Raw genomic sequence first — 13735 nt, forward strand, 5'->3', positions numbered from 1 at the left:
ACAATATTTTCAATTCGAAATTAATTGCATGATCAAAATGCTTGCTAAGATAGATTCCTTTTTCAAGAGCAGTTTAATTGCAAACTGTTTGGTGTGGATGGTTGCTTTGGTTGATATTTGTTTTGTTGTCACTTTGTGGGGTTTTGCTGGTTACATGTGCAGTTGCACAAGCATGTTGTGCTCTGTTGAGTCTGTGTGAAAGAAAGAAAGCTTGCTGCCCCTCTGAGATAGTCACACGTGTTGCACAGGACTGCACAGTATGTGCGCACACACAAAAGCGAACGCACACACGCACACACACACACACACACACACACACACACACACACACACACACACACACACACACACACACACACACACACACACACACACACACACACACACACACACACACACACACACACACACACTCACACAAAGAGACAAAGGTACTACAGACCATCTTTTTTTCCTTTCACTCTCACACACACACACACACAGTAGTTTTCAAACACACAAAATGCACAGGTGCCAAAAACAGGCACATACTGTAGAAACCATGAATTCAAAAGAACAAAGAGTAGTTGGATCCATTTTATATATATTTTTTATATATAGAATAGAGGTGTCATTGACATTTGTCATTGACATTTCAAGATGCGAATGTTTGGCTTTTTGACCCAACGGCAGATTATTATTGGTTATTCTGGAACTGAAGTGAATAGCCCAATTCATTCATTTCTGGTTATGTGACACTTATGCCCTCTCCCAGTCACTGTTGTGTCATGGACAGAGGAGGAATGTGTTCTCCTTCTCTCTCTTTTGTTACCCACTGGCAATAATTTCCTGTGTTGTGTGTTTTTATAGATTATTTTGTTTTGTTTTCCCCTTTCCCTTGAGCTGCGAAGTAGTCTTATACTATCTATGAAAAAGTATATGTTTGGCCTAGAATAACTTGTACTAGTACAAACTTAGCCCATCTACAAGCTCAAACATGTCGCATCGTGACGTTGGGCTTGTACATCATGGATCACGGATATCAGGGAATACACCATCGAATGAATGGGCCGTCAAATAAAGTAAAGCTGTGCAATAATTTCTCATTTTATGTCTTTATCATGTGATACTGCAATGCTACTGTATAAGAAGCCAATTTGAATTAAGTGGGATCTCGGAAATTAAAACAAAGATATGGGTTGGCCTCGTGTCTGCAGCCCCAGGATATAGTGCTTCACGTGGTGTATGCATTTTGATTTCTAAAAAAAGTTTATTTTAAAATAACAGAGTTAATTGCTGACAAAGACGGGAGATATGTCGTCATTTCTGGACTCAACAATAACCTGTAATGAGATGAGACATTTGCTTCATTGGTTGCTGTAAATCTGAATGATGTGTCTTCTGTACAGACCGACGGATCTGTAGTTACTCTGCTGCAAAACAGAGACAACGGTGTGAAAGAAGAAATATTTCAATGATGGAACTTTAGAAATGAGAAAAGCAGCATATGGAGGAGGCTCCAATTTCTTAAAATCAGTTCTAAGTGTAAATATTCCAATATGCCCTACAGTGTGTTAACTGTGTTTAATGGGCAGTAAGGTAGATGGGATCAATTCTCAAATGGTGCAACTAGCATGGTCCTCAGTGAAGAGAACAATACTCATCCACTGGAAAGTGGATGGGGACTGTTTCAGTTTGGTGAATTGGCTCAAGGAATATCTGGTCTCAATGGAGCCATATGACAGTTCAAATATTGGACAGTGGACCTGAAGGTCCTTGGACTTCAATTAGGCTAGGCCATTCTTGAACACACCATGCACATCCCAAATATACTCTAGAGATGCATTCGTGTGGAGTTTTGTTTGCTTTTTTGTGTGTCTTATGTAGGCCAACCAGTGAATACTGATGGTTTGAAGCTGCATGAACATGTTCAAAATATATTATATCAAATAATAAAGATAGAAAGAAAAGAAAAGAAACAGTGGTCACTGGTGGGATCCATTTTGATTTAAAAGGTATGGTCAATAGTGTCAATCTGGGTAACATTTTACTTCATGGAAAACGCTGAGGTCTTATGATTAAAGCCACAGAAATATTGACCAGAAAATATATTCCCTCCTGTGTGGCCCCGCCATATATGTTAGCCATTTAGAAGTAGGAATTAAGCTACATTGAAAAATGTTAGTAGATTGCTAGATGTTTTAATTGGCCTTGTAAAATCCAAAAAGCTGGACACAAATGTGACTGATTATTTAAAATTAATGGCATTTAACAGTGGCGGAGCGTCCGGGGAGGCCAGGGAGGCGGCCGCCTCCGGGCCCGCGACCCAGGAGGGCCCGGGCCGTCAGATAATAAATCGGTAAAATCAGGCAAAAATAAGAATTAAACAACATAACCCTAACCTAACCCTACCCTAACCCTAAAACCGAAATAAAGTGACAAAAAGCCCCCCAAAAAGTGACCGAATCCGCCGAAAACCTGCAAAATCTTGCGTGCGTGCGCGTGCGTGCATGCGCAGGGGGGGCCTGATCACTGTGCTGTGCCTCCCGGCCCGGCTTTGAGTTGTTCCGCCACTGGCATTTAATGACATTTAATGTCATGTGAATTAGGTTTTAATGAAGCAGCAGTCAAATCACCTGGCTTGTGAATTGCTTATGCCACAACAGACATACTCAAGTATAAATCTGCCTGTTTCCAATGTTACAGCTATAACCAACGGCAACCACTCCCAGCACTGCCACGTTGGAACAACTGACTGGCAGACAGAGAGGCACGGATGCAAAAAGACAGAATGATAGAGACGAGCAGGCAGACATACAGGTGTATACAGGTTTAGAAAGACAAGAGAGAAACCAAGACAGAAGACAGACGAGTTTTCTCCACACGTTGTTTTGTAACCTTTGCTCCCTTTTCTCAACATGACAGAGGTTAGTATGAGAGTATGGCAACTCAAAACAACCCACTTTCTTTCACAAAAATAGATGCACTCAGGGACACAGCAACAACACCAGGCAGGCACATACACATCATCATCATCAAGCTACACACACACACACACACACACACACACACACACACACACACACACACACACACACACACACACACACACACACACACACACACACCTTCTGTATCAGTAGTCTGCTCAACAAGCATGCAACCAAAACCACTGGTATACCTTTACAGTCATGCAGTAAAAAGAAAGTCAGACTCCATCAAAATAAGAACCCTTCACACCCCCCTTCACAGTGGTGTAAAGTAACATTTACTTAAGTACTATACTTAAGTAATTTTTTGGGGTATTTGTACTTTGAGTATTTCCAATTTCCAATACTTTTACTTCTCCACTACATCTCGGATCCAAATATTGTACTTTTACTGCACTACATTTATTTGAAAACTTTAGCTACTTTGTAGATTTTGATTATTACTACAAAACATACTGTACATTAACCACTATTTACATTTCGAACATTTGAAAATAGCCGATCTACAAGCTCACAATGCGTCACATTTGAAAACTTGTGAAATGTGACATTCTGCATAATGAGTACTTTCTACTTTTGGTACTTTAAGCACATTTTGATACCAATAGAATTGTACTTTTACTCAAGTACATTTTGAATTCCGGACTTTTACTTAAGTAAAACATTTGAGTACTTTTTCCACCGCTGCCCCTTCACCAGTCCTTTGAACTATTCCCATCAGGCCACCACTTCAGAGCACCCCTCGCCTAAAATAAATCTCACAAAAACTCTGCAATATCCATTTCAAACAAGGACAGATTGTCACTACTTTCTAATGCCGCTTTGCACACCTGCTCTTATTTATTTATTGATAGAGTTGTTTGTGTTTTAATGTCATTTGAAATGCATCTTTCAAGGGCGTATGTGTTTGTGTTGTTCTTGAGCCCCTGACACATAAGACACATTTTAATCGCAATACAATCATCAGAGTTGTATTCAGAAGCATGCAGATACATTTGTTTGTGTTTCTGAATTCACATCGTCACTTGCTCACAGCTATTTTTTTAATAAGTACTGTAAGTCATTCTACAGCATATTCACCCTGACACCCGAGGTTAGTTGGTTAATTTCTCCAACATGATTCAGAGTAATCTAACAAGTATGTGGATTTATTAAACACATTATGAAGATTGCACTAATCTTAACTGCTTTCTTTTTAATTCTAACCTGTGCTATGTAATGAGTTACTCTTTAGGCCCACTTGCGGAAAAATGGAGGCCTTAGATGCAGAAGGAGCGAGTGCATTCTCCGGCAGCGGCAGCAGCCGCGGCGTCGCCGGTAACTGCCGACTGCCGCTGCCGGAGAATGCACTCGCTCTCCCTCCTTAGATGTGTGCAAAATGCTCACTCATCAGGCTTATTCTCTTTTTTACCTACTGCTGTCTTTGTCTTTCATCCTGCCTCGCTCCTTTCTCTATACCTTTATTTCTAGCTCTTTGTCCCATAACTCTTTTTGCATCTCTTTCATTAGCTTCTATTTAAAAAGAAAAAAAGGTTTATCTGCCCAGGGAAAGTTTGCTGAGCATGCAAGCTCTTTTTCAGTAATGTCCCGCTTCACATTAATATTCTGTAGTTACACACATTCACAATTAGTAGTTGCCCAGTGCCAACCATTGTCTTCAGTTGTTTGGGGTAAAGCTGCTGTATAGTGTATTCAAATTAATTATTAATATTAATATACTGCAGAACTAAAGTTTCACTTGAACAACTCTTTTTCTAGTTGACCAAATTCACACAGTGGCCTTTTTTTTCCCTCTTGCGTCATACTTGGGAGAGGCACCCCACCCCATTGTGGCAAAATGCAGAAAAATTGCTGAGGTAAATACATTACTCATTAAAAACTTAAGCCCTATTGAGACTGCGTGAACACGCTGGATACTATTTTGAGGAGTGCTCATTTAGAATAAATTTAACTCAGTGGGTGTAAATATTTAATCTTTGGTCTCTTACAGGTCCATTTTTACACTCCCAGAGTTAAAACATTCACAGTTTTATACTGTAATCATGTGTGAAAATGTACTTTACAGTGAAGTTCACTGCGCACAGAAGACATAGTGTTGTTTTACTATAAAGTCGGCCATCCCACCCATGACCCAACATTGCATTATAAAACAAAATGCCAGAGGATTTTAACTGAAGCCAGAATAATACCATGCTCAGGATCAGTGTTGATTTGCGTGCATGTGTGCACATCTGTGTTTTTTACCATTTGAGTGCCTCTTGCACGTGTAGTGGGTTTGTGCTGGTGTGTGTGTGTGTGTGTGTGTGTGTGTGTGTGTGTGTGTGTGTGTGTGTGTGTGTGTGTGTGTGTGTGTGTGTGTGTGTGTGTGTGTGTGTGTGTGTGTGTGTGTGTGTGTGTGTGTGTGTGTGTGTGTGTGCAAAATTCATTCTTGCAGGCAGCCAAGCCACCAAACCCAGCGAGAATATAAATAAATGAAAACATACAAACAACTATTTCAGCATGTTTGTTCTCTCATGTGCGTCTTTGAAAAGAGATAAGCGCCAATTAACCAGTCTGAATCCCTTGATATAATTAATTGAACAAGGCTTGTTTTAATATCTCATGACTGGCTGGCTGGCCCGATAATGCGAGAAGAGAGTGAAATTCAATCTGCCTCTCACCCGCTCAGTCTCTAAGGCTCCATCTTTGTCGCTCTCGTTCTCAGTGTATACCAGTTAACTCGCTGTGTTGAATTGCACATATGGTTCACCTTGTGGCTCTCATTCTTTAGAATGTCTCTCGACTCTCTTCCTTTTCTCTCTGGCCATCATTCTCTCCTTGCAGTGTACAGCAATCCCCTTAGAGAGCAGATGTGAGCAAAGTGGACAAGTGACTCAGATGTAATGGGGTGTGATTGACATATACAGAGAACAATCATGCGTCATACTGTCATGGTTGGTCAAAAACATAGGGAATATGTTGAGGAAATTAATACAGTCTGCTGGGTTGGGGCATTGATTCCTCTCTATGCTGTGGTATTTAAATGTGATTTAATATTGCATATGGAATAGATGTATTGTATATATACACTGCATAGTGTACTGTATATATAGAAAAGTCAAGTGCATATGTATAACATAAAGTAAGTAAGCCTTGCCATTGCAGAGCCCTGAGGCCCATAGGGCATGAGCACATCTCCTGTTTCCTTAGCGTGAGGCAGCTTGATGTACAAGTGCAACCCCTATACATGTACTGTACTGTATGTCGCAGGGACATACCCCAATCCAACCCTTGATGCTGAGTGCCAAGAAGGGAGGGGATATTTATCACATATACAGACCTTATTTGCCCTGTGTGAGGGGCTGATACAAGTGCCTTGCTCCTGAAGTTTGCAGATATTTATCTGGGCACAAAGAAATTAAAACACAGTGTGTAATTTTCAACAGTTCACAGAATGGCAGCCATGATTTTAGCCAACTCCCTCTCACAGTTGTCCCAGAAGGACTACTATTGTAATTCACCAGGGCACTTCCTTGTTCATAGTAATGTTCATGTAGGTTAATGTCAATTAAAGTGCTGATTAAATGCTATTTTCTTGTCGTCTTTAAAAAAAAAATAAGGCTATGGACAATGAAGAACACACGGGCACAGTGGCCCTGAAGCCAGGGCCACTGGAAGGGCCGGGCAAATCGGTCAATTGCCCGGGGCGCCAAATCCCTATGGGCGCATAGGGCACAGAGGCAGAGGTGAAATTGTTTTTATTTATTATTTCTACTCTCTCTTCCTAGCTACCAAACACAGACAGGAGTCAGGGAACAAAATTACCAAAATTAATCCTCAAAATACCTGCCAAAAACTGACATGTCCGTCTTTTAAAATACACCCGTTTACCGCCAAAGACGGACACGTCCGTCTTTTCAAAATAAAAGTAAAAAATATATATATATTGTTTTAATAAATTCCACACAGAACAAGAGATATCGCTATCCAAAGATTTACTGCTCCATTCACTCCCTGGTTAACTTATTACTTAGACCTCCCCACACATTCTACCATCACTCCCCCATATGGAAGTTGGGGGAAGGGTAGGTGTCAGATAGTAATCAGGACATGCTACAAGCCCTGGAACAAAATATTTTGGGACCGCGGCCAAATACACATGATTTTGGGGGTCCTTGACATGAACAAGTTTGAGAACCATTGATTATAGCAACACATTTTCATGATTTTTCAAAAATAGCAGATCTACCAGCTCATAGCGCGGCACTCATGAGCTTGTATATCTGCTATTTTTGAATAGCCAAAGAAATATAAAAATGACACAGATGAGTTCCAGATCTTAATTCCAGAGACAATGGCTTGTCTCTTCTGGAAATGTTACAACTTTTGAAGTTTTTAGCTTTTTAACTCTTTGACTGCCAGAGTATTTTCATAAAGTACTCCCCCAGTGCCAGCAATTTTCGTGTTTTTTTATTTTTATATTTTGAATTTTTCTCATGAAAATAATTTAAGGACACATAATGTAAAGACCCAGCACAAATCCGCCACTAGAGCGCAGCACATGACAGCTTTGATCATGTCGTTGGGTCTCTCTCACCCTTCTTCATAGATTAGACAAGGAAAAACATGAAAACGGATGTGACGTCCCCCCCATTGTTTTGATCGGCGAAAATTACGTTGTGATATACGACGGCGATGACTGATCGTCACCCAGACCATAGATTATAGAAGAGAAACTGTCCGTTTGTCCGTCATACCGTGTGAAAGACCGTTTATTTACCTATTTTGGACGAAAATGACTGGGGAAAAGAATCAAAAACCGGAAACGGAATCCAGGTCATGAAACCGGATGCAGATGTCCGTGAAGTAAGTGGAACTCGAGAATAACATTGAATATTAAGCAGCATAGCGCAATCAGAGATTAAACAATGAACGCGCGTCCAGCGCGTCGAGCGCGTCGACGGCCAACTGGACAAAGTAGCACTTGACGCGTTATCGCGTCGTCCGCAGTCAAAGAGTTAATAGCTTTGGCACTTTTTGGCTTTTTTTTTTTATTAACAGCAATGGTGCACTACTAATTAATTTATAGACTCCCAAAACAGAACGTTGGTTGTATTGCTGAATTTCAGAACTCCTGTCTCTCACCACCAAGTGCTAGCCTTTGATAACAATTCAACATTCACGTGTTCTTACTGAGTCGTTTGATTTTACACAGTTTATGAATGGGGCCAGTGACTGTATGGGACACACACTTATTTTACTGCTTTAGCTGGGTGTAGCTCTCCATAACGTGGAATTAATTTATTTGAGTGTGTCAGACCACAAAACTATGGTTTTAAATGCTTTGCAATAAACACTGATAATTTACACTCATATCAATTACTGTATGAGAATGATGAAACAAAGTGCTGACATGCATATAATCAACTAGCCTACTGTTCCACAGTGTCACCGTTTACACTAAGATGGATAAGTTGCAATTATGAAACATCCATTAGATCCAATGTAGCTGTTGTGTCAGCCATGCATCTTTTATTGTTTCATTGTCACAATTTAGGCATTTACAGTAGCAGCTGCTCTTATCCAGAGTGATTTACGCGTGTGAAATCGGAGTAAATGTCATGAACCCTAGTGAACTTATAGGGTAACTAGAAAATGTGCTCCTCGGAGCACAAGTCTCCGCCAGCAGACCCGTGCTATTTTAATCAAATGAAATCACTTACAGAATATATTACATATTCTACACAAGAGAATATATTACATATTGTGATGTCACGTGAAACTGACCAATGTTAGGTGTTCTCAGAGGGACACACACACACGCACGGACGGACGGACGGACGGGTGATTTGTACTGGAAGGTACTGTTCCAATCAAGACTGATTGATCCTGTCTTACCTCACTTCAAAAACATAAATGGCTTTTTGAAGTGACACACCTATTTATAGGATTTTATTTTGTCATGCGTCCCTCTAGCCAATCAAAAGCATTGGTGTCAACATATTGTCACGTGTCACGTGGAGCTTGACCAATGTTAGCTTGGCTAGGGGGGGGGACACACAGCGGGACGAAGCGAAAACATACTCTCCGTCTCCGGCGGAGACAAAAAGTCACATAATGTAGAACAAAGTAATGCTTCAAATAAACTAAGATGCCATTATTCCACCTGTGGTGTTGTTTTATGTACGTAGGCATCGAGGCACATTGTGATTGGTTGAGGTGTAATACTGTAATACTGTCTCATTCCTAAACATACTTAATGGGGATATACGATATGTTTTTGTAAAAATGTTAAACGCTCTATATTCTTTATGTCATGGCCCTAGGGTGCCATGGCTATATTCTATACTGAAGTGCATTTTGAAGTTGTGATAGCTTTTGTGTTCAGGTGAAAAGTCTGCCACGTATTTTGATTTAGCAACTCATAGCTCATTCAATTAGTAGCCTAATTAGTCTGCCATTGGATTCAGCTCAGTGTGTTTCAGTGTGCTCAAGCTCAGTGTGTGAAAATGTTTGGTGCTGCAGAGCTCACTTTCTGCCTTTCTCTTGACCAGAAGCCCACAGAAGGCCACGTCTGTAAGTTTGCTGTGTGTTTTGTGATTTATGTAAAGAAGATTGTATGCTATTTCATTTAACTCAAGTGTACAAATGTAACCAAATGGGTCAGCAAAATGGGTCCATTTGGTTCCATGTGTACAGATATGTAAGGGTCCATCCAGTTCCGAACTATCAATAATTTAGCTGGGGACCCCCTGAAATCTCCTCATGGACCACTGGGGGTCCCTGGACTCCATGTTGAGAAGCAGTGGTCCATGCTCTTCACCTGGTGGTCTTACGGGACTGTCCTCTGTCCTTCCTCCGGTCATGGAAGTATTCTTTGACAGAAGGCGGTTTGGACAGGTAGCCGCGCCTCCTGAGATACTGCACTATGAGCTTGGTGCCGCCCAGAGTCACCATGTATCTGACTGGGGTGATTATCTTGTACATTGCCCAGGCAATTAGGAGATAGCCACTAGAAGAATGTCTCAAAAGGTTAAGTATTGAGTCTGGTAAACCAATGAACTCCAGGAATGGAACAATGTTCACACCTTTCATAGCAGCAAAGTAGAACGTTCCAACCCAGATGGAGGACGTCACGACATGCACGGGGATCATCACCTTTCCGTACTGTTGAAACGTCTTCTTAAATCTCTGGTAAAGACCCACCGACGTGTCCTGCAGTGGGGTGTCCACCTCCGGAGCTGTGGAGGAGGAGGAGGACACCACGCTCCCATCATGAGGCTTGATGCTGCCTGCTGGCTCCTGGCTTCCAGGAGTGGAGCTGGAGCGATGATGAGGTCCATCCTCTGAGTGTGGCACTGTGGAGCTGGAGCGATGATGAGGTCCATCCTCTGGTTGTGTGGTTGTGACACTGTGGCGATGAGGTTCATCTTTTGCGGGTGGGGCTGCCTTGCTGCTGGAGTGAGAAGTTGATAACCAGCGGCGATGATGATGATGATGATGATGATAAGCTATGGGTTGAGGCAGGCGTTGTACATGGCTACAGGGAGGACCAGGCACACCCACCAGCATAAAGCGCACCGCCCTCACCTGCCGCAAAGCCCCCTGGGATAGAAAACGCTGCATCGAAAAAGCCATCCTCGTACTGGCCTCCTCACGCCTCTCTAGTGCTGTGGCTCTGGGTTCCACACCATCGCAGGTAACCCAGCTGTGATGCTCTCGTTGTCACTATGAGGTCACTATGAGGTAGCCGTGCCCGAATAAAGAGTTCTGGGTCAGTTTTGGAAATACTGTATATGGAGATTGATGATGTCAGACTGGTCTCTACCTGATACGCCCATATATAGGCAGGGCCACAGCCATGTCACTATGACTCAGACATAATCGTAAACAAACCCGGTACGGCACTTATAGTAATTATTGCTATGGTGTTTATTCAGTCACAAGGATCTCCCTATCTCTCCAGTAAACAGACCGATACCTATTTTATCCAATCAGGAGAGCGAACCCAACAAAGATTATTAGCTTAAGTTCCAGTTCTATCTTTGTCTCAACTTCCAATTTCACTTCTTTATCCTGTGTCCTGTAAGATTTGTTTCTGATGATTGAATAGAATTTGTATTCTGGCCTGCATATTTATTTATATGAGCAAGTATCCGTAACACCAATGCTATCACTGAACCACAGAGCAGTGGTTCAAGGAAAGAGAAAATGTGTCTGTCCACGGTATCCCTTCTGCAGTCTACAAGATGACTCTTCCAAGTGTGTGTGTGTGTGTGTGTGTGTGTGTGTGTGTGTGTGTGTGTGTGTGTGTGTGTGTGTGTGTGTGTGTGTGTGTGTGTGTGTGTGTGTGTGTGTGTGTGTGCATGCGCGTGTGCGTGCTTGTGTGTGTGTACACAGGGCAACCATCATGTCAACGTGCACACAGTTTAGAAATAAACTAGCCGTTGTCATGGTAACATCAAAAACCTAAAGAGGGGGGTACACAGCACATCATAGCAGCTACAGAACTTTATTACCATAATTATTGCATCAGCCAAGCCTCATTATGCACACTGACTGATGTTCCATGGGAAAGGTTGAGTCTTTGGGCATCCAGGTGGTACATGGGTAAAGTTCCTACCCAAACTTAAAGGACGACGTCAACCATTTTCAACCCATCTTCATATAATTGGTCCTCACTAATAGTCATGATAAAATGGTCCATTTTTTGTACTTGGTTTGTGTCTCATAAGAGGACTGTGGACACTTCAGAAAACCGCCTACAGTGATCATTTGGCAGATTTGTTTTTTCAAACAAGATTTTTTTTTTTTTTTTTTTTTTTTATTAACGTGAGAACAATGGCTTCCATTATAGCATGCTAACGTTCCTACTGTGGCTAGTAGGAAAACAGTGTCATGTAAGTCTGATCTATGTCCTTTGTCTCTCTCCAACTTTCTTTTCTCTGTCCTCCTCACTCCTTTCCTCCTTTCGTCTCTCCCCTCCTCACTAATCTCCACCTCCTTTAATTGCCTCCTCCTCTCTTCTGTCAGCCTCTTTCATTTTCTCTTCCACATCATCTGGAATTTTCACCTCCATCAGGTTCTCCATCCCTTTTTCTGGTTCATCTCCAATAAGCACCTGGATGACTTTCTCACAGACAGCTGTGATGCGAGGTTCTGCTTCCCAGCCATGGAACTCTCTCAATATCGGATAAACATTCATATGCTTTAGAGTCTGACGGCCTGCCTTGGTCGCTGTCAGCAGTAGCAATGTTTCCAGTAACAGCTTTCTGACGCCAGGGTCAGATTCTCTCTTCTTGTCTTCAGACAGATATTGTAAGTCTATTGGTAACCCTTCATTCTCTTCGTCTGTTAGTTCTTCTGGTCCAGCCAGTGGCAGCAGCAGGAATGGTAGAATGTCCACTGCATCGCTTAGCAACCACTCATGATGGGCATAGTCGAAGCAGCAGTTATGTAGCAATCCAACGACTCCTCTTCTTCTTACGGTTGACGCCTCATACAGAGAGTAAGGTAGCAGCCTCTTGATCACACATCTGTCCTCGTCCAATAGGAAGTGTCTGGCTTCAGGAAGTTGAGTGAGGTTGGATAGAAGAGGAGCCAGGTGGTGGAGAGACCCCGTCTTGTTGAAACCTTCCGTACAGAATATCTCCACCAGCTTAGCCAGTCCCATTGACTGTTCCTCTAACACCTTAAAGACACTTCTACAGGTGGTCTCACTGCGACTCAGGTTGGAAAGAATTGTACAGATCTGGTCTGACAGCTGGAACTCTGGATCCAGAAGATTCTGGAACAAAGCCGGTAGAAGGTCACTACTCTGCGTTACCAAGACCTGATGTAGAGTTTCATCGGCCGATAGGTTGATGAATGCATGGTAACAGTTCTTTGCAATGGCAAAGGAGGCGTCAGACATCAGCGTCACCATGGCAACCAGCACGTTAGGTTTAGAACGGAGATAACGACAGCCATCGCTGTGGGCAGACAGACCCAGGATGTGGTTGATAACGTAACCTTTGACATCTGGCCTGGTGTCGGGTTGCAGGAAGGAGAGAAGCTCGACTGATTCTGAATCACTCAACATCCTGTAAAAACGAAATAAAACTGATTAACCTGAAAATGGTGCACTGCAGGGGTGGGTGTCTTCTGTCTTGCTATGGTTATTCTGTGTGACTACCAGCAGTAAGTAAGTTCTGCAGGTCTATCTTGCGACGATAACCTTAATGGGCTCTCGGGACGGTGATAATTCACTCAGAACCTCGATACCTCCCCTAATATTATTGGGCGATCCGGATTTAAGCTGAGTTACCTTGACGCTTACATCATCATTATAATGACACTATGATGTCCGTCATACCCAAATATGGAGTTTCATATGAATCTTGCCCAAATATGGAGTTTCATATCAATCTTGCCCAAATATGGATGTGCCCAAATATTTTGTTCTATGTCAGTCTTGGCCATTAATGCCATCAGACAGGCCTACTCTCATTGGAAACATTGTGTAACCATAGCAACCTCATACTGTATAAACAAACATGGTTGCCGTGAAAGGCCTTTTTAATAACAACCAACGCTCATCTTCAGACTTCGGATCAGCCAGGTAAAGATCCAATACGACACTGCTAGTATGCTCAGAGACGTCCCGGAGTCAGCTAAGACAGCTAAGACAGGTCCCTGCTTCGTTTCTCAGCTAAGGGGTTCTTGGTCTGAAAAACATTGAAGACCCCTGCTGTAAGGCAATACTCTCTATGAAAGGAAGGCTTGGAGTAAGTTATAACTTGTAAGTC

The 13735-nt window shown here is 42.3% G+C and overlaps 1 protein-coding gene across 1 annotated transcript; it reads right to left on the minus strand.

The window, feature by feature from the left end:
• Positions 1 to 11937: 11937 nt before the first annotated feature.
• Positions 11938 to 13029, minus strand: LOC308095657 (protein HGH1 homolog; the record flags this gene model as incomplete). The annotated part of the gene is made up of 1 exon (XM_080442704.1): positions 11938 to 13029. The coding sequence occupies one exon, from the start codon at positions 13027 to 13029 to the stop codon at positions 11938 to 11940; it is 1092 nt and encodes a 363-aa protein (XP_080298830.1).
• Between the last annotated feature and the right edge of the window lie 706 nt (positions 13030 to 13735).

Source organism: Gymnoscopelus braueri (genome assembly GCF_963280865.1).
Source record: "Gymnoscopelus braueri genome assembly, chromosome: 11".
Classification (NCBI taxonomy): Eukaryota; Metazoa; Chordata; class Actinopteri; order Myctophiformes; family Myctophidae; genus Gymnoscopelus; species Gymnoscopelus braueri.